At 45.1% G+C, this 21789-nt stretch overlaps 1 protein-coding gene across 2 annotated transcripts in view; it reads right to left on the bottom strand.

The window, feature by feature from the left end:
• Positions 1–21789, bottom strand: part of Tspan5 (tetraspanin 5) — a 140066-nt gene that overhangs the window by 5588 nt on the left and 112689 nt on the right. The window contains exons 3-4 of one of the 2 annotated variants that reach the window (XM_048333623.1): positions 6174–6326; positions 2647–2817 (exon numbers count right to left, since the gene is read on the bottom strand). In XM_048333623.1, the coding sequence (XP_048189580.1) occupies positions 2647–2817; positions 6174–6326 (324 nt within the window). The remainder of the gene's footprint in view (positions 1–2646; positions 2818–6173; positions 6327–21789) is intronic. The other variant, XM_048333624.1, reaches the window with a different exon arrangement.

Raw genomic sequence — 21789 nt, 5'->3', positions numbered from 1 at the left:
TATCTATCTATCTACCTATCTATCATCTATCTATCTACAGCTATACCTATGCATTTGTGCTAATACTGAGGCTTGAACTCAAGGCCTGAGTGCTCTTCCTTAGCTCTTTTGCTCGAGACTAGCACTCTACCACTTGAGCCACTGCCCACTTCTGGCTTTTTGGTGCTTCATTGGAGATAAGAGACTTATCACCTTTTCTACACTGGCTGGCTTTGAACCACAATCCTCAGATCTCAGCCTCCTGAGTAGTGAGGATTACAGGTGTGAGGCACCAGTACCCAGTCACCCCTTGAATATTTTAAGGTTTGGAGGACCAATGGCTACTTTAAAACATGAAAGCCCAGGCTAGCAAAACTCAGTCACATGAAAGAACAGCATCTGTGAGCAGAGCAGACAGCAATTCCAGAGGACATGGGGACGCATGCTCAGCAGGCTCATCTGGTCCTCTGAAGGCTGGACTGTGCATCCTTAGCTTTGCCTGCAAAGCCCCACCAGATTTGTCATGCAAATCAGTCAGGAAAAATACATGGGAAGTTGTGAGCTCGCATCTATTATGACCTAACAAATCAGTGAAGTCTGCTGAGGAGATGAAACAGGGCTGCATTTCACACCTGAGGTACAGCTGGATGCAGACAACCCCTGCTGCCCCTCAACAAAACTAACACAACTCAGCTGCAAGCTTAGCACCTGGGCTTGGCTGAGCCGCTTTACTAAAGGCAGCCCCAGTCACGGTAGAAAATGGTCTGCTCCAAAGTTGGCCATTGGTCTGTCTGTACTCCGTACTGCAGTGTGCATTAATCAAGTCTACTCAGCTTACCCAGTTTTTATGTTTTTTATAAAAGGTAAACAGAGTAAGTGTATTTGAAAGAGAAAGGAAAGTCTTGAAAGTTGTGAGGCTCTCCAAAAGGAAGGGGTTCTATAGAGGGGTCTGTTGACCCAGTTTGATTTTGTCACTCGTGGGACTTGAACTCGGGGCCTGGGTGCTGTCCCTGAGTTTTTTCGTCCAAGGCTAGAGCTCTACTGCTTTGAGCCATATCCACTTCTGGCTTTCTGGGAGTTAATTGGAGATAAGAGTCTCATGCACTTTTCTGCTCTGGCAGGCTTCCAACCATGATCCTCAGATCCCAGCCTCCTGAGGAACTAGGATTACAGGTGTGAGCCACTAGTAACTGGCCTGGTACCCAGTTTTTAAGTGCAGGTATAGTAGCACCTCCTCATCTGTAGAGCAATGATACCTCAGGCCTCATAGGAAAACCGGTTTGCTTGTGCAAGTGTAATAATATTGCTATTGTTATTTCCATTTTTTTTTTTTTTTTTTTTTTTGGCCAGTCCTGGGCCTTGGACTCAGGGGCCTGAGCACCGTCCCTGGCTTCTTCCCGCTCAAGGCTAGCACTCCGCCACTTGAGCCACAGCGCCGCTTCTGGCCGTTTTCCGTATATGTGGTGCTGGGGAATCGAACCTAGGGCCTCGTGTATCCGAGGCAGGCACTCTTGCCACTAGGTTATATCCCCAGCCCTGTTATTTCCATTTTACTCTTAGAAAAATAGGCCGAGGTGCTGCTGGTCGAAGGGCATTGAGAACCTGTGTCTCCTGTAGTCCTGTGTTGATAAAACTTTGCCTGAGTGAGGCAGGCCATCTACCCATCTTCGAGCCATCCTGACCAGCTCAGGGTCCAGCTCAGACACCTGCGGTATGGGCCACACTCTCCCGCTGTTAAGCAGCAGTTAAACCTTAGGAGTTGTGACTTTAATTGCACATTCTTATTCTAGGAACTTTCTGGGAGAATATTTTCTTAAGTATATCCTAATGATATATCGTTATACCATAATGAGCCATTATGTCTGGAGGGTTACCCAAAAAGAGAGGAACAGAAAGAATTTATCATTCACAATGAAAGAAAACTTGAAACTTATAGCAAAACGATGTTCTTAAAGAACTGAGTTAGAAAAGAAAGAACTCATTCCTGTAATCTTAGCTGCTCAGGAGGCTGAGATCTGAGAATCATGGTTCAAATCCAACCAGAGCAGGAAAGTCTATGAGACTCTTATCTCCAATTAACCCCTAGAGGGGCTGGGAATATGGCCTAGAAGAAGCCCTAGGTTTGATTCCTCAGCACCACATATAGAAAAAGCCAGAAGTGGCGCTGTGGCTCAAGTTGGCAGAGTGCTAGCCTTGAGCGAAAAGAAGCCAGGGACAGTGCTCAGGCCCTGAGTTCAAGCCCCAGGACTGGCAAAAAAAAACAAAAAAAAAACCCAAACCAATTAACCTCTAGAGATCTACATGTGGAGATGTGGCTCAAATGGTAGAGTTCCAGCCTTGAGTGGAAAAAGCTAAATGACAATGCCCAACACTCTGAGTTCAAGTTCTAGTACCTGCACACACACAAAAAAGGGGGGAGGGAAGGCACAATGACTATAACCTTTCTGCTCCAGGGTTTTCTTTTTCTTTCCTCTAATTGAACACAAATGGAAACAAAACAGATGTAATTAATTCCTGTAAGTCATAGAGCAAGTGAGCAAAATGCTAACCAAGCAAACAAAACAGAACAGCCGCAGGCCGTTTCCACAACGTAGAAGCCAGAGGCATGATGGGTCACCCTGTAGAGAAGACTGTTTCCGCTTGAAAATAAACTCAGTTGAAACTTACATATTCCTGGGTGAAGTCTATGAGGTTCTGCAAGTCAATGTCATCTCTGTATGCTCTGATGTTGTTGTTTATAAAGAAATACAGCTGGTCTTTGATCCAGTCTTTGAAAACAAATGCCAAAACCCCAGCAGTGAGCTCCAGGAAGAAAATAATTCCAAGGAACACAGAAAACTAAGAGAAAAGACAGACACACAGACCAGTGAGAAGAGCAGTCCTAATCAGATGTGTTACCTCTCTAAAGAGATGGGTAATTACATTCGGTGGTTGCATACTCGCAAAGCGGATAATCTTCAGTTGCTTAAGATTGGCTAATAGAATATTATACTTCAAGAAAGGATTTTTAAGAATTAAAAAAAAGTCATTTCATAATCACATTTTAGGGTCTCTGGTGTTCCATTTGATAATTAACCAACAAAGCCCAAAGCAAACACGAATAATAGGAATTTCTCATTAGAACCACATTAAGGCCTAATGAATTGCCCATGATTAATAAACTGGCAGACACAGAACAATGACCTGCCCCTCCAATTGGCAAGCCTTTTCCTAGCTTGAAAGATAGATCACCCAGTATTTTACAGTGGCCTGTCACTTGCTCCTGTGTCCTCAATTCTTTACATAATATATCCCTTTCCTAGAAATAAAACAGTGGTCAAGAATGAAATATGCTTTAGTTTGCCCTTCGTACCTGCCATACAGTGTGAAAGATCCATTCCCCGCAGAGGAAGAGGTGAAAGAAGTGTAAGGGTGATTGACGGGAATGAGGCCCAGTCATGAGGGCTTTCTGCACTTACCTTCCTCCAGGAAGTCCTGAGCTGAGGAGACATGTTCAATAGCCTCAAACGGAAGCCAGGCACCACTAGCTCACACCTATAATCCTAGCTACTCAGGAGTCTGAGATCCGAGGATGGAGGTTCAAAGCCAGCCTGGGTAGGAAAGTCTATGATATTCTTATTTCCAATTAACCAGCAAAAAGTTGGGGCAGTGAAGCTGTGGCTCAAGTGGGACAGCACCAGCTTAGAGCGAAAATGCTAAAGGACAGCACACAGGCCCAAACCTTAGTACCAACACACACACACACACACACACACACACACACACACACACACGGGAGCCTTCTGACTAAGGCAGACAACAGGGATTTAGGAGTAGAGACAGTAAGGTGCTGCGACGGTTCCTCAGAACTCGGGACATTTCCTTGCACCTAGGAGCCTCCTGCAGACAGGAATCATCTTATTCCTGCTCGCTGTTCCTGCCCGGGGCCTCCTCATCGCCTACCTCTCTCACAGCCTTCCCTTGCACCAATATCTCTGCTAAAATAGAGAAATGAAGCTGTGAAAAACCACAGGCCCACTTCAGTGGGCCAAGTCTTCTTTCCGGGGACAATTTCTGAGGGTAGGTGACAGGGTCATACCCACTGAGAGAGGGAGGCTCAGGCAGTGTGTGGTTTCTATGGTCAGCTAGCCGACCCTCGTAGCCCCCCAGCAGGATTGTGTTGGGGGTAGGGGTGGGGGTGGGGAGGAAGGTGCCAGCGAACAACACAGTGGCTTATTTAAATTTTTCTTTCAACGGTATTCATCAGTAGATGTCTTGTGAATGACCAGAGTAGTCAGGCTGTGTGGAAAGGTGCACAATGAGGTTGCGGGAGGCCACCATAGATCTTAGTCAAGTGACTGGAGATGGAGGAGGATACAGGTAGGAGGGGCAACAGTGCTGCTATCTAGGATGCTAAGTGCTCCTATTCAGGGTGGGAGGAGGTCCAGGAGGACATCAGAGCCTGGCCAAGTCTAGCCTGCTCTTCAGGAACCCACAGAACTCCTGCTGTTCTGCCCTAGATTTGTCCGCTGGAAATAAAATTTAAATAGTTCTTAATTATCATCAGCAGTACTAATTATTTCAAATTAAGCTAAATCTAGAAAAAAGAACAGAGGAAAAAAATCACATCATTTTTGTTCAATGCTTGCTCCTCCTAGAACAAAATGATTCCCTCCGCTTGCGTGCCCTCCCCACCAAATGTATGGAAGTTCAAGTTCCTCCACTTCAGGGATGATAAACTCACAGCTAGCACAGATGTATAATATGAGAAGTCCCACAAAGGTTTTCCTTAGATTGTTCTCTCTTCCATATAAGTCTATTTTCTAGTACTGGGGAGTTTTCTCCTGGTAAATAATGTACATACTAAACAACTGGAGTTCAAATTCAATCCAATTTAACTATTTGGGAGAAAGCCTTCGTGCCTGGGCTCTGAAAGCTATGTCTCCAGTTTGCAAACATCTAGGTTGTGACGCAGCTTCCCATCAGAGCTTGGGCCCAGCCTGCGTTAGGCCTGGGATTTCCTCAGACATTCTCTCTCAGGCCTCTAAAGCCATGGTGACATTTATGTCTTATCTGGTAGCTCTGGGTCAAGAAATATTCTAGGTCAGTTTTTATTCTTTGTACTAAAAACAGGCCATTAAAAATATTCACCAATAATTTTTAAAGCCAAAATATGGCATAATTAATTTCATTTTGAAAACTGCACTTGATAAAATAACTATACATAAGGGAGTATGGAAGTTTCATTGGTCTTAGAGTAGGTGATGAATGTTATTGGTGTGTGTGTGTGTGTGTGTGTGTGTGTGTGTGTGTGTATGTGTGTGAAAGTATGAGTCTGGCCAGTAAATCAGTCTTGAGAGACATAGTCCCATGGACATGGACAAGAAAACCCATTGCTCATTAAACTTTACCTAAAACGAAGCAGCCCTGGGTATTGCCTATTAGCAGGACTCTTGTGAACTTCCAGGGTAATGGCCCCCAAAGCTTTCTGAGCCAGAATCACCCCAAGTCAAAATGGGATATTTTGTGATCTGAAGCCCAATGACCAGAGGTATGATTAAAAATTGATGTCAGAGGACAAGGTAGCAAAAGTTAAGGCAGATGCATGCGCGTGCATACGCGGGTACACACACACACACACACACACACACATGCACGCACACACATAGACACAAAGACACAGCTGTGGGGATGAGCACCAGGACAGGCTTTTGTTTTCACTGAAAATGGCCCTAGATGATGTTCTGTCAGCAGGTGGGAAATGATTTCAGTAGTAGGGGGAATTCTATGAAAACTACTCTCTGGAAATTCTGTGTCCTGCTCTGTAGACTATTACCTGTGCGGCTTTCTATTGACTCCATACATAGGAGAGAGAAGAACCTCTTAAAAAAGAAATACATACACATGCACGCACACACATGCCACATGCACACACAGACCTTAGTCCTAATGCTACTTTAGGAACTGGAAGGCAAACTTGCACTGCACTTGTACAAAACCTCTGTGGACAGCAAGAGGCGGTGCTACTTATATGAGGAAGGAGGCATGTCTAGAGCAGAGGGGGCAGGATCTAGCGTTCTCTTGAAAAAAAAAAAAAAGAAAAAACAAGACCCAGGCCCTATTTTTGTCAGTGCCTTTGGGACAGCTCACCACCCTGCTATTAGCAGCCTCTTGGCCTAAGATAAGAGTTTGGCTGTCAGGCTGAGAGCAGAGACACTTACAAACTTGAGGAGGAAAGTGTTTTCTCGCAGTGCTCCAATGCACCCTGCAAATCCCAGAATGAACATCACTCCTCCCACCACGAGGAAGAGCCACACTGGGTCAAAGCCTCCAAGGTCGGTGATGGAAGAGATGTTGGACAGCACTCCCTGGAAGCAGAAAAGAAGAGAACACATAGGCACCATGGATGAGGTCAGCTCACCAACAAAACATTACTGCACTTGTCTTTGGGTATCGTGTGTGTGTGTGTGTGTGTGTGTGTATGTGTGTGTGTGTGTAAACCAGTACTAGGGCTTAACCTTAGGGCCTGGGAGCTTCAGCTTTCTCTTTCAAGGTTGGTGCTCTACCACTTGAGTCACACCTTCACTCCTGGCTTTTTGGTGGTTAATTGGAAATAAGAGTCTCACTGTCTTTCCTGCCCAGGCTGACCTCAGATCTTAGCCTCCTGATAAGCTAGGATTGTAGGCAGGAGCCACCAGCAGCTTGCAAAAGCCTTTAAAGCCTTCAAATAGTATATACTAGACCACTGCCTGCTTGAAAGCCACTGGCATTTCTCAGGAAATAAGGGAAGAACTAGAAGTGAAAACAAGCACAGCAGCTAATGGTGGCCAAAGTGCTTTCAGGTTTTTCCACACCAGCTTCCACCCTAAATTTCAAGGGAGACCAATCAGGCTTAGATCCCAGAAATCCACACTTCCCTGGTTTGTGCTGATAGGTGTTGTATTTACTTGTTAAGGGCATTTCCTAGTATCTTTTTTTTTTTTTTTTTTTTGCCAGTACTGGGGCTTGGACTCAGGGCCTGAGCACTGTCCCTGGCTTTTTGGCTAGCACTCTGCTACTTGAGCCACAGTGCCACTTCTGGCCATTTTCAGTATATGTGGTGCTGGGGAATTAAACCCAGGGCTTCATGTATATGAGGCAAGCACTCTTGCCACTAGGCCATATTCCCAGCCCCTCTTTTTTTTTTTTTTTAAGAGTTACGATTTAGAAGAAATCAAAGGAAACCAAAGGTAATTTATTTCTCCATGAACAATGTCATTCCTTACCAAAATCCTTATGTCAAGTACAACCCAGAATCTGTGCAAAATCATGGTTTCTTCCAAAAGATAGCGTTATTATCCATTCGTGTGGAGACAAGTGACTGTTACTTTCAAAATGAGTCTTAAATACCCAAGATCACCAATATTTGCTTTTCTTACTAAATCTGTTTTAAACTCTCAAATCAAAATATCTCCAGAGTACCATAGTATCATTTGCAGTAAAGACAATATTAAATATTTGTTTTCAAAGCATTCCCAACAACCCTTCTAGAAGAATGGAGCCAGTAGTCCTCTGACCCATACTTGAAAATGGCATTGAGCCAAATGGGGTTGGCAGGAAGGTCACATGGTTATTCTGGAACCAGAACATGTCCACTGCAGTCCATTGCCCAATCAAACATGAGTTTAGGAGTTTTGAGTTTTGAATCCATTTTAAGGTTGAAGAAACATTTGGAGAAGACTATTTTGTTTGCTAGAATTTTCTGTTTCTATTGGGGGTAAATCATTAAGAAGGGCAATATTATGTTAATGATAGGATGCATATGAGGCATAGTTAGAATTGTTAGAAGCCTGAACCTTGCAGAGCAGGTTGAAGATTTACATCACAGAGGAAGGCCCGGAAGTTCTCAAGGCAGAGAGAATGAATGTCTCATCACCAGCTGCTTCAGTGACGTCATAGTAGACAGCCACGCCCCTTCAGGAGGCTGCCCGGACCCATGGCTGAGATCAATGTTGTATTGCTTAGGCTGCTAAGCCCCGAACCATGTTCAAGGAAAAAGCTAATTCTCCTTAAAGCTGAGAAAAAAAGTGACCAGAGAAGTCAGACAAAGTCTAGGCAGCAGTGCTAAGAGCCCAGCAGTGGATGGAACATCATCACAGTGTTAAAGTCTGCGTGTTTCTGAGCTGTTGGGCCACTGGAAGAGCAGAGTCTGATAATAATCTTACAGGAGGACAAATTATGAGAGAAGCAGCCTTGGTTTACATGGAACCAGGGAATGCGGTGCCGGGGAAGAGAGTGATGGACAAAGAGGCCAGTCCCATCTTTTCCTTCTCTGAGACAATGTCAACTCATTTATTCCAGGCTGGCCTGGAACTCACCGCACAGCCCAGGCAGGCTCTGAACTTGTGATTCTCCTGAGAGCTGGGTTTTCAGAGGTGCAGCCCCATGCCCAGCTAAGTTCTAGCTTAGAGGCATTTCTAATGTCACCAGATCTTCGCTACCCTTAGAAATATGGCTTCTGTTCTCGGGCAGGGACCATCGTGCCCTAGGAAGGATTGAGCAGATGGGAAGTTGGGATTTCATGACAGCCAGGCTTCCTCCAATTTAGGACTATTCAATAATTTCACCTTTTTTTGGAGGGCAGTACTATGACGCGAACTCATGCTTGCTACCCTGGTCTTTTTCCATTGATTGATGCATCAGCAGCTACTTCTCGCTGGTTAGTTTTGTATTTATCTCTTTTATTGTCTTGTATTGTAAAGGTGACACACAGAGGGGTTACAGCTGCATAAGTACATTTCTTGTTGAACAGTTACCCCCTCCCTCGCTGTCTCCCATTTCCCTCTCCCACGACTACCCTTCCCCCAAGTTGTAAAATTTATTTCCAACACAGTGTCTTATGAATATTACTGTCGCATTGGTTCACCCTTTGTCCTTTGTCTCATCATTTTGTTAGTCCCCTTTACTTCCCCAAATCACATAAATGTATATACAAGACACAGGTACCAAAATCAAATACAGTGATCTTAAAAACAACAACAAAAATCCTTGTTTCCATATCTTGGAGTTCATTTCAATTAGCATCATTTTATATGGTCGTATGTGCATAGTTATTGAGCTATTGTGATCCTCTGCATACTAATTATTACAAATGAGGGAAACCATGGAGCCTTTGGGTCTGGCTTACTTAATATGATTTTTTTCCAGGTCTTTCTATTTCCTTACAAATGGGGTAATGCCATTCTTTTTGATGGAAGGATAGAATTCCATTGTGCATATATACCACATTTTTTGATCCATTCGTCTACTGAGGGGCATCTGGGTTGGTTCCACGTCTTAGCTATAGTTCATAATGCTGCAAGGAACATAGTAGTGCTGGTATCTTAGTGTGGCCTTGTGGTCATTTGGGTAAATGCCCAGGAGTGGGATTGTTGGGTCATAGGGGAGCTCTATGTTTAGTCTTTTGATGAACCTCCATACTGCTTTCCAGAGTGGTTGAACAAGTTTACATTCCCACCAAAAGTGTAGTAGTGTTCCCTTTGGGCTACATTCCCACCAGCATCTGTTATTATTTATTTTCTTGATAATGGCCATTCTAACTGGGGTGAGGTGGAATCTCAATGTAGTTTTGATTTGCATTTCTTTTATGGCCAGAGATGCTAAATTTCTTCATGTGTCTATTGGTCATTCTTATTTCCTTTCCAGAGAAGGCTCTTTTTAATCTTATTAATGGGGTGGTTGTTTCTTTGAAGATTTGTTATTGGGGGATTTAATTTTTTGAGCTCTAATTATATTTTTGATATAAGGCAGTTGTCTGTTATATAGCTAGTGAATATCTTCTCCCATCTGTGGGCTTTCCATTTAACCTGCTAGCTATGTCCTTTGCCATACAGAAGCTCTGCAGCTTAATGCAATCCCATTTATCCAGACTTTCTTTGATTTGCTGTGTTTCTGGATCTTTATTTAGGAAATTTTGACCAGGCACCTGAGCTTTGATCTGCCTACTTTAGGCTTCCCATTCATTGCTGGGACAGACACACACAATTACATTCAGCCTCCCTCCCTCCGTGGAGATGGAGTCTCTTGAACTTTTCTTTTCTCAGGCTATCCTGGAACACTGATCCTCCAAGCCACAGCCTCTCATGTACCTTGGCATGATAGGTATACCACGGTGCCTAGCTATAGGTTGAGAAGGGATCTTGAGAACGTTTCTGCCAGGGCTGTCCTTGAACCTCAATCCTCCCAATCTCAGCCTCCTAATTTGCTAGCACTATAGGCAAGAGCCCCAGTACTTGGCTGATCTCACCCATTTTTTAATGGGCTTTTTGTGCTTCACATTCAAGTGTGAGCAAAGATCAGATTGTTCCCAGATACTCTTCTGTGAGCCGCTGTTGCACATGAAGAGCTCAATGGACAACAGGACAATTGTCTGTACCACAAAAGCATACAAGCAAGCATCCATCCTTGTGCTTGAAATGTGAACATAAAGGCCAAAAACTATGACCCCCAACCACCAGTAGATTCATGGATCATTTGTCCTCTCTGGATTTAATTTGGAAAATGACAAACTCATTTTAATGCTTACTCTCTCTAGCCTGCAGGGACAGTTTTAATTGAGAGGCCTTCAACTGTTTCCATGGAAACAACAATCATTTGGGGGCCTAGCAGGACTTCAGATTCTACTCTTTAATTCTAAATCCCAGCAAAAGACGGGGCTGGAGGTAGATACTACTGAGATCTGGGAGAATAATATCCTGCCTAAGCAGAGGGAAAGTATCAAAAAACTTCAATTTTAATGGATTCAGAATACACCCGGGTAGTTACAGTTGTAAATTAATTCAGATCTCTTTCCCCCTGGATGGAAAAAATATATCCTTTATTTATTTAATCATTTAATTGACAGATGAAATTGCATGTTCTGCCAGGTGGTACACACCTGCAGTCCAGGAACTCAGGAGGCAAAAGGCAGGAAGATCTCAAGTTCAAGGCCAGCCAGGACTAGTTCAAGGCCTTGTCTAGGGAGACCTTGTCTTTAATATACATATATATGGGTGTATATAATAAATATTATATAATATATGGTATAACATATTGTATACAAATATATATTATATGTCTATATCTTGCCTCATGTTTTTGTGGTGGTGGTATTTGCTTTTGTTTTTGTTGGCAGTGTTGGAGAATGAACCCAGGGCCTCAAGCACATAACACTAGTACTCTACTACTAATCAACATTCCCTGCCTAGTATATTTTCAAGTATGTAAACACTGTAGAATGACTAAATCTGGTAAATTAACAGTTACCTTCTACCTTACACAGTTTGTGTGTGTGTGTGTGTGTGTGTGTGTGTGTGTGTGTCATGAGAACACATTACATCGAGTCTCCAGATTTTTCCAAAATGTCATATATTCAGTTGAGTCATTCACTCAAATTTTGGAACACGAAGTATGATGTCAATGCCCACTGAGCAGTTCTTTCCCTTGGGAGTGGGCTTCTCCCTTGAGGGAGAGGGACAAAAGACTGGCCCACCTGGGAAGCCTCGATTTCTACATCTGTGAAATGATACCCTTTGTCATAAAACTATTATGACATTAAGGAAACAATCCAACTAAATACACTATGTTAAATACTTGGCACACTGAATTCAATCAATCACCTATCACCATCTCTATTACACTAGAACTAGAGGAAGCCATCAGAGGCATGTTCAACCCAGCTGTGTTGGAGAAGAATCCATTTTGCTCAAAAGGACTTTGCTCAGCCTGTGTCCTTCTAAAGAGAGCTGTGGCCTGACCTTCTGACTGTACCCAGGGGAGGTGATCGGAACTGGGATACACTAACCAGATCTTTTGGGGGTGGGGCAGAAAATAAGACCCAGAGAAAAGTAGAAGGGGGGAAGCATGAGTAAATAGGAATAGCAGGAGCCATGAGTGGATAGAAGCCATGCGTACACAGAGTGCTACAACTACCTAGATAGCAGATACAGTCAGAAATGGCAGAAAGCAACTGGGCACCGCTGGCAGCATCATGGTAAGGTGAACAACCAGGAGCAAGAATATCTCTCAGCTATGGAGGACTGGGCACACTAGCTGTCAATCACTACTGCTCTGTTTATCCCACAAGAGCTGGCCATTCTACGGTTTGATGAGCATAGTCTGTCTCAGTAAGAACACAGGAAAATCCGCCCATCTTTCCTCCCACCTCCACCTCCTCAGCCCTTCACTCATGCAGCTTTCTCACATGTAAGCAGATTCTCCTGGTGGTTGTGCAATAAAGGGATATGTTCTGAAGAAACAGTTGCTTCTTGAAAGAGGTTTCTGTGCACAAGCAGAAACAAAAAAGGAAACAAAGCCCCAGAGGGTTCCAAGCCAATAAACTTTAGGAGTGTCTGTGGTTTTCCTCACCACCAGCACAGAGCAGCCTCTGTGTGCCACCTGGCAAGTTGCAGTTTTTTCTCTGTCAACCCACACAGGGAAGAAATACAAAAATAGCACTAATATACCCTGAGGTCTGGGACTCTTCTGCGTTTGCATATACAAGCACATTCCTTCCAACTGCTGGATGAGAAACGGGGGGGGGGGGGGGGGGGTGAGACAGGAATGGGAAATGTATAACTAAGGCCAGGCCAGATGGAACCCTCTGAGATAGATGAAACTGGGCCCTGATTCACCCCTCCATATACCAAGGCCTACTGGAGAGGGCTGACAATGACTAGAGAAGCATTTCTTTATTGAGAAATGGTGACAAGGTATCACACATAGTCACTCACAGAACTGGAAATGTGGCTTCAAACAAGAAGATTGGGTAAGGACCTTGGAGAAACTGACCCCTACAAAAACTCATCAAAGAGTCTGACATTGGTGGCTCACACCTATATATAATCCTAGTTACTCAGTAGGTTGAGATCTGAGGATTGCAGTTAGATGCCAGACTGCGTAGAAAAGTCTGGGAGAGTCCATCCAACGAACCAGCAAAAATGCTTAAGAGGAGGGGATGACTCCAGGTAGAACACCAGTTGTGAGCAAAAAAAAGTCAAGCCAGTGCACAAGGCCTTGAGTTCAAGACCCAATATAGAAACACACACACACACACACACACACACACACACACACACACACACACACACACACACACCAAGACCCCAAACCCCAAAACAAAACACCATCCCCTTTAACACTGCTGGGGAGCACATTCTGCCCATTCAGACCCCTGTAGCACTAGCTGGCAGGAAGCACACAGGAGCCTCTAAGGAAGGGGGAAGGAGCTACAAGAAGGAACAGGGGCCAAGTCTGCTCCCTGCTCAAGGGAGGTGGGCCTGGGCAAAGAGAACATTCTCCTAATGTGAAGTGAGGTGAGGTTTGCTGAGTGTGTTTTGTTTGTTTAAGTTTTTGGTTTTTGTTGGTCATAGGGCTTGAACTCAGGGCTTGAGAGCTGTCCCTGAGCATTTTTGCTCAAGGCTAGTGCTCTACCACTTGGAGACATTTCCAGTTTGCTGGTGGTATAATTGGAGAAAAGAGTCTCACAGACATTTTTGCCTGGGCTAGCTTTGAACCACAGTCCTCAAATCTCAGTCTCCTGAGTAGCTAGGATTCCAAGCAGGAGCCACTGGGACCCAGCTAGGTTTGGCCTTTTGATAATCACCATCCAGCTCTGAATAATAACCAGGTCTCAAATCAGGATGATGGGGGAAAAGAGGCAGTGACAAGTGAGAGAAAACAAGGCTATTGAATTTCTGACTCACCTCAAACTTATTAGTTATTAGTAATTTTGGTGACACAAGGATTAAACTTAGAGTCTCATGCTTGTTATGGAAATATTCTATCATCTGACCTATATAGCCCCAGTCTTTTTATTTGTTCTTTTGTTTTTAAAATAGAGTTTTGCTAAGAGTGCTGGAGTAGGCCTTGAACTTGTGATCTTCCTAAGTCTACATCCTGACCAGCTGGGTTTACATCATTGTGCCTGGCTCCCATTTAATTTTCACTTTCTCCCCTCCCTTTTCTTTGTTTTTTAAGCAGTACTGGGGATTGAACTCATATTCTTACTGAGTTTTCTGGCTCACAGCTGTCACTCTACAACTGTAGCCACACTACCAGTCTAGGAGTCTCCTGGTAAATTGGAGATGGAGTCTTGCAGACTTTTCTGCCATAGTTGGCTTCCTACTTTGATCTCAGCCTCTTGAGTAGTGAGGACTACGGGCATGAGCTACTGGGACCTGGCTTTATCTGAATTTTCATCCCTAAAAAAACCTCTCTGAATACAGTTTACAATACACAAACTTTTTTACAAAGCTTGATTTTGGTGGTGGTGGTAGTGGTGGAGGTGCTGTTCGTCACGAGGCTTGAACTCAGGGCTTGGATGCTGTCCCTGAGCTTTTTTTGCTCAAGACTAGTGCTCTACCACTTTGAGCCACAGCTCCACTTTCTGATGGTTAATTGGAGATAAATCTCACAGACTTTCCTGTCTGGGCTGGCTTTGGATTGAGATCCTCAGATCTCAGCCTCCTGAGTAGCTAGGATTACAGGTGTGAGCCACCAGCATTTGGCAAGCTTGACTTCTTTTTTTTTTTTTTTTTTAAACACGTAAGCTTGTTGACAGGCTGACTGGAGCAATACAGACCATAGGTTGATTTTCCAGACACTGACCAAGAACTGTTGTCGTTCCAGCTGTTTAAACATAGCAGAGAACTTAGGGGGACTACATGATATCAACTCAGGAGGAAAGAGGCAAACCTACTATACTTCAGTCAATAAAATGAAATCTTTGCTGATCTCTTTTCAGCACTTCAGAGGTACTCAGGGTGCAAAGCTGGGAACCCACTTTTCTATTTAAGTCATCTGGGTAACCACTTCCACCCACTGCCTCCCTCTGGCGATGAGAACTTGACCTTTGCTGCAGAAGCTTCCTGGGTCGCTTAAGGTCATTGTCTCTACGTTGCTTCCGGAGAACACAAGAAGTTCTTCCAGGGTAAGTATCTATGTGTGACTGTAAGAAGCTGCAGCTGGAGGATTCCAGAATGAGCCTTTCAGTTACAAACATCAGGCAAGGAGTAGCCTCCAGGAGACTCTTCCCCCTCCACACAAAGGAGAAAAACATCTGGGGACAATTTCTCATTGTTCCCGCTGGAACCAGCATAGAACACCAGTTCTTTCCACCATGTGGTCCAGAACTCCACTGAGATGGATGATAGAGGAGCAGAAGGGGGTTCAGGGAGAGGGAAGATTCCCAGTTTCACACCTCAGTTTCCCCATCTTGGGAACATAACGCTGCCATCTTCTCTAGAGTCTAACCCGAGGGGACCCACAGATGGCAGACGTGAACACGGAACCCCTTTTATAAAGAGCTGCTTCTGCTTTGCAGCAGTTTACAGCTTATAACTAATAAGCTTCCCCATGTTGTAGGCACTTAGTGGATGTGTGGGGGCACCCACTGTGTGGGGGCACCCACTGTGCTGGGACTCTGCTGGGGCACTGAGGAGGCACTGCTGTGCTTGAGAAGTTTCCAGGCTGCCCGGCAGCACTGCAGGTGAGCACTGGGAACCCCAGACTTCATCCTAAGGGTTGGAGAATGGCATGTTTCCTATTTAAAACAAAGTGAGTCTTCATCCACTTCCTGCCCCAACATCAAACACAGCTGGGCTGGCAGGCAGCACCCTCAACGTGCTTCGTGATGCACTGGTTTCCCCTGGCACCACAGAAGAATTTAGGAACAATAGAAGCAGGACATCTAAGCCAGGCACCTGTGGCTTATGCCTGTAATCCTAGTTACTTGGGAGGCTGAGATCTGGGGGTTGAGGTTCAAAGCCAGCCAGGGCAAGAAAGTCCATGAGACTCTTATCTCCAAGAAACCACCAGAAAACCAGAAGTGGTACTGTGGCTCAAGTGATAGAGTGCTAGCCTTGAGCTGAGGAGCTCAGGGGCAGTACCCAGGCCCAGAGTTCAAGCCCCATGACCGACAAAAGAGAAAAAAGAAGAAAAAAAAGCAGGACATCTATATTTTCTTGGGAACTAAGATCATCATGTCATCATGTACATGTTCTGACTTTTCCAACAGAAATAGATAGCTCTTTTCTGACAGCCGGAATTTGTGAGTTTGCTGTCTAACATTGTATCACTCCCTTTAGACATCAGCAATAAACTGGATGTCATGTGACATCTAGTTATCTACAAGAAGTGTCAGTAGACTGAGCTTCCTGGACATCTGGGGCAACTGGATCTTGTGTAACTTGTGTAATTCAATGATGGAGTTGTATACTTGTATACCCAACTTGGATAACTCAGGATAGACTCATAAAACAACCAGGGCTCAAGAAGGCTACTGTGATTGCTTGTTTGCTCACTATATTTCTCTTTTTAATTTTTTAATTTTTGAGACAACATCTCACTATATAGTCTATGCTGGCCTTGACCTTGTGGTCTTCCTTGTCTTCACTTCCTGAGTCCTAGGATCACAGGCGTGAGCCAACACACCTGTGTAAAGAAGATTTCTTGAATACCATCATGCATCACTTAATGTTCCAGGCTTTAGAGTCTCTAAGAAGTCAAAACTGTGTACCGACATTGAACGGCTTTCTCATGAGGAAAGATAGGCAATGCATTGTGTGCATGTGTGTGTGTGTGTGTTCACCAGTCCTGGGGCTTGAACTCAGGGCCCAAGTGCAGTCCCCGAGCTCTTTTTTCTCAAGGTTAGTATTGTACCACTTGAGCCACATCTCTACTTCCTGTTTTTTTTTTTTTTTTTTTGGCCAGTCCTGGGCCTTGGACTCAGGGCCTGAGCACTGTCCCTGGCTTCTTCCCGCTCAAGGCTAGCACTCTGCCACTTGAGCCACAGCGCCGCTTCTGGCCGTTTTCTGTATATGTGGTGCTGGGGAATCGAACCTAGGGCCTCGTGTATCCGAGGCAGGCACTCTTGCCACTAGGCTATATCCCCAGCCCCCTCTACTTCCTGTTTTTTGGTGGTTAATTGGAGATAAGAGTCTCATGAATATTCCTGTCTGGGCTGGCTTTGAACCAAAATCCTCTGATCTCAACCTCCTGAGTAGAATTACAGGCATGAGCCACCAGTGCCCAGCTCAGCCGGCCGCATGCGTGCGTGCGTGCGTGCGTGCGTGCGTGCGTGCGTGTGTGTGTGTGTGTGTATGTGTGTGTGTGTGTGTGTGTGTGTGTGTGTGTGTATTGCCAGTCCTGGGGCTTGAACTCAGCGCCTGAGCACTGTCCCTGGCTTCTTTTTGTTCAAGGCTAGAAACTCTACCACTTGAGCCACAGCACCACTTCCAGCTTTTTCTATACATGTGGTGCTGAGGAATCGAACCCAGGGCTTCATGTATATGAGGCAAGCCCTTTAACACTAGGCCTTATTCCCAGCCCCCAACCCCACTTCTGGAAATAAGAGTCTCCTGAACTTTCCTGCCTGTGTTGGCTGAATTTGTACAGCATGCTAGGCAAGCACTCTGTCACTAAGCCACATTCCCAGCCCTGGAAAATATATTTTGAAGAATATAAATAATAGTCCTTTGAGGGGTACAAACACAGGAAGGGGGAAAGAAGGGCTGGGGGGGGGGTCAGATGAGGATGGTGCCCTTGAACAGTAGGAGCCTATGGGCAGTGTGGCATTGGGTAGACCGGGAAGGAGAGTACCGATCTGGGTCTCCACACAAGAAATGTGGCTAAAAAGGCCCTGGGGTAGTAGAACACTGGCAAGATGGAGAGTGGGGGCTGTGCACGGGGGGGGGGGGACTATGGGGGAGATGAAGTCACAGCCACCACACACGGCTTTGAGTGAGATGACAAACGCACTAGGGAGTTCGGAGCAAGTAGCAACACAATCTGCTTTAGATTTTTAAAAGGCAAGGAATTTCGCCACAGCTTGCAGAAACAGGCCTGGGCTAGGTTTGGGGTACAAGAAGCAGAGGCAGAGGGGAATACATAATTGGAAAGCTTTACACTAAGGCAGGAGGGCTGGTGAGCCCTCGTGGCTGGTGAGCTCAGGGTCTAATAGTAGATGTGGCACAAAGGAAATAAGTCTTGTTTGTTTCAAGATAGATGAGACAGTATCTGCTGACAGAGCAGAAGTGGGCCTAGAAGAAAAGAAAGAGGGTACCAAGATTACCTGAGCAAGTGGAAGGAGCAAGCCGCCATCTCCTACCATGGAGAAGAGCAGGGCTGCTGAGGGTAGGGACCTTGCTGTCTTGGATATGTTAATTTTCATCACCCCATTAGACATTCATGTGGTGGGCAACTGGGTATACAACCAGTCTGGAATTCCAATGGGGTGAGGATCAAGGTATGAATTTAGAAGGCAGGAATGATACGTGGGGCACAGGCCCCAAGCCTAGCTCAGATCCTCCCTCCCCCAATTTGGAGTCTGAGATGCACTGTGCAATAGGAAAAGAAGGCATGTGTGAGTTCTTGGAACACATGCCTGAGCCTTGTTCTACTGGCAAGGCACCTAAGGAAATGAATGACCTTCCGGGCTCCAGGACCCAGATTGGGATCAATAAGCAAATGTCAGGTTCAACTAAGTCCCTAAACTGGTTAATGAGGAAATGAAGGATACAGTGTATCTGCAAGAAAGGATGCAGAAAGACATCCTTATGCCAAACCAGATGGATTAGAGACTGCCTGGCAGAATCAAGGACACACAGAAGTGAACAAGCATCAGTTCCCAAAGAAAAGTCTAGGGACACGCCACTGGAGTCTGTCCTTGGCCTGCTCAATATATCAGGGGCTTTTATCAGTGGTCCCAGACGTGATTGCCACATGAATGAAGGGAGCTTATTTAAATACACAACCCCAGGGTCTGCTGCAGACTTACTGAATTTTAACTTCGTACTCATGGAGGGTAAGGGAGCAAGCGAGAGCTAAAGGCAGGCCTGATTTATAAGGAGGAGTGGAGGGAGGAGGCTGATCAATATGTACAGCCAAAGCCACATGGAGGGGACTTGGGAAGTATGGTAGATGATGGGTTCAGGCTCTAGAGCAATCATAGAGGGTGGGTCTCTGGGCAGATGTGCAGTCTTGCATTTGACTCAGAAAACCAGCCAGATGTGAGGTGGATGAGGGAAACCAGCCTGGAGGTGACGAAGATGGGATTTTCAGTGATCCATGGACTTAGTGATTGACAGTGGGTGTTAGAGGCATCTTCTACCAGGGGAGATGGGACACAACCCAGCCATTCTTCCCATGGCTTCCATGTGCTCTGTCAAAAGAGACCCACCAGGATAGTGAAGCCTCCCCCGCCTGTGAAGACCACCCAGAGGGAGGATGTTTAGCCTGGAAACTCCAAAGGAAACAGACCACCACCTTTAAATACCCCAGGGCTCACATGTGGAAAGACTTATTCTGTGGGATGCAATGGGAAAGACTCAGAACTCACGAGTGAAAATCCATGGTACGCGATTCTAATGTGCTGAAAGTTTTTCAACAGTGAGAGCAGCCCAAAGAGAGAACTGTGGAACACAAATGCACTCGACTAGTGTTTACTGTAGTATACTAGTGAATGAAGCCATTTATGTATGCATATAAACATATATATGTACGTGTATGCATATGTTTATGCATGTATACATAAGAAGCATATAGGACCCTTTCTATGACCAGGTAAATTCATCAAGGACTGAATTATGTCAGTTCATATTCATACAGACACAGCACACAAGCCCTATCACATGCTATGGGATCAGTAAATGTTATCTGAATGGCCTACTTCTCTAGGGCTGAGGTTGTAGAGGGTATTACAAAAGGACTCCATGCTACAGAATTGCTAATGATACTTCCATAAAGAAGATAAAAACTCCACCTTCCCTAGAGATAGTCAGCAATTTCATCCTCGAGATCTATTTATTTCAAACTTAAATAAAATTACTTAACAATGGTTTCTAATATTCAACTGTGATATCAGCCCTAGGTTTAAAAGTGATTGCTAGTAAGTGCAAAGGGCAACGACTTGGGCCTCCAATGCGCTGTAGTCCACTAAAGAAATCAATCCCTCCCAGCTATGTCCCAGTTCAAGGATTTGACTTTCAAACATCCTTTAAACGGTCACACATCTTAGTCTGGGAACTTCCTGATTCATAAGTGGGACACATTTTACTCCTTCCACCTGGAATGTTCTCATTATAGATCTCTCTCACTTCACCCAGATTGCTACCGCATGGCCCACATCTCAAAGAGGTCACTGCCAACAACTCCATCAAAAAGAAACGTTTTCTCCTACCACTGTCCAAGAACCCTGGTCCTATACCTAACATTTCTTGCCAGAACCTTGAAGTATGGATGCTGCATCTGGCAGGCGCCATCTTGGCCACATCGTGAATGATAGGGTGTTGGGTTTAATTGGTGCCCTCTTGTCTTCATGGTGGAAGCAGGGAAGTCCCACCATGATGAGCATGCCTGAATTCCTACAGGCAGGGGTGGGGACTTGGACAATAGGTTACTGGACTTTGCAGTCTTGAGTGGTGAACTATTAAGCTCCCTATGACCTTGACCCCTGGCCCCATTTAGGCCCAGACCAGCTCAGACACCATTACGCCATGCCTTGTGTCCTGTGTCCTGGCTCTTCTCCAGTCACTGTGGCACTTCAGCTCTCCATTGGAGCTGATCTGGTTTGTTGGTATTGTTTTTCTGCTTTTTCTTTCCATTTGGGCTCTCATGGCTCAGTTTTCTGACAGTCTTTTTTTTTTTTTTTCCACCAGACCTGGGGCTGAACTCAGGGCTTGGGCAGTGTGTCCCTGAGCTTCTTTTGCTCAAGGCTAGCACTCTAACACTTGAGCCATAGTGCCATTTCTGGCTTTATCTGTTTATGTGGTACTGAGGAATTGAACCCAGGGCTTCATATATGCTAGGCAAGCACTCTACCATTAAGCCACATTCCTAGCCCACTGACAGTCTTAAGTGTATTTGCCGGGCTGCCGGTCTTTGTGACAAGAGTCCACCTGCATTTGCTGACCTCATAACAAAAACTCCCAATTCTGAAGTAAGGAGGTCAGGACTGGCCAGCGCCATCTTAGCCACGTAGTGGATGAATCTTGACTCCATGGTGGAGAAAGGGAAGTCCCGCCTCCAGGTGATGGGTGTGCCTGACTCCCTGGGGACAGGGGTGGCCTATAGTTACTGAACCTGTCCCTGGAACTGGGAGCTTCTGGTGACCTTGCCCCCTGACCTGACCCTATTAAGGCCTAGAACAGCCCAGGTACCCTCACACCATGCCACATGTCTCCACGTTTTTGTCCTGTTTCCTGTCTTGTCTCTGGTCACCGTGGTATCCCACTTCCGGTCTTCAATGGAGCTGGATTGGTTTGTTGGTGTTTTTGTTCTTTCTTTCCTCTCTGGCCTGTTTCCTAACAGTGTTGAGTATATTTGTGGGCTGAAGGCCTTTGTAACAATTGGCTGCCTTCAGACAGCTAGCATTCTAATAAAGACTTCAAGATTCAACCTTTCAAATGTGGCTTTTCTGATTTGTCACCTTATTACAATTCTACCTCTGAACATGTGGCTTCTCCGTTTCTCACTACTGGAATGCTTTATAACAACTTCCAATATGAAGGACTTGGACTTGCCTCTCCCCTCTTGGCCCAATCCTTTTATGTATCAAAAAATGGAATATGAAGGATTGATTCTTGCCTTATTCCCCAAGGTCAAGAAAGAGCAGGCTTGACCACATGCCTGTTCACAGGCAGGTTATTCCAATCTGGGCCTGGCCAAGGCCACCACCCTTGGTCCCTGTTGTAGGGAGTACAGCAGACTCCATCTTGATTAGGGAAACATGGTAGCAATTGTTAAAATGAAGTAAAATATTAGGTCACATGACTGCAAAATTTTGCTTCTGTAAATGGCTTGCTTAACTTGTTTGTT

This window comes from Perognathus longimembris, chromosome 24 (assembly GCF_023159225.1).
Source record: "Perognathus longimembris pacificus isolate PPM17 chromosome 24, ASM2315922v1, whole genome shotgun sequence".
Lineage (NCBI taxonomy): Eukaryota > Metazoa > Chordata > Mammalia > Rodentia > Heteromyidae > Perognathus > Perognathus longimembris.
The sequence above is the reverse complement of the archived record's forward strand: the minus strand, read 5'-3'. Positions and strand labels throughout refer to the sequence as shown.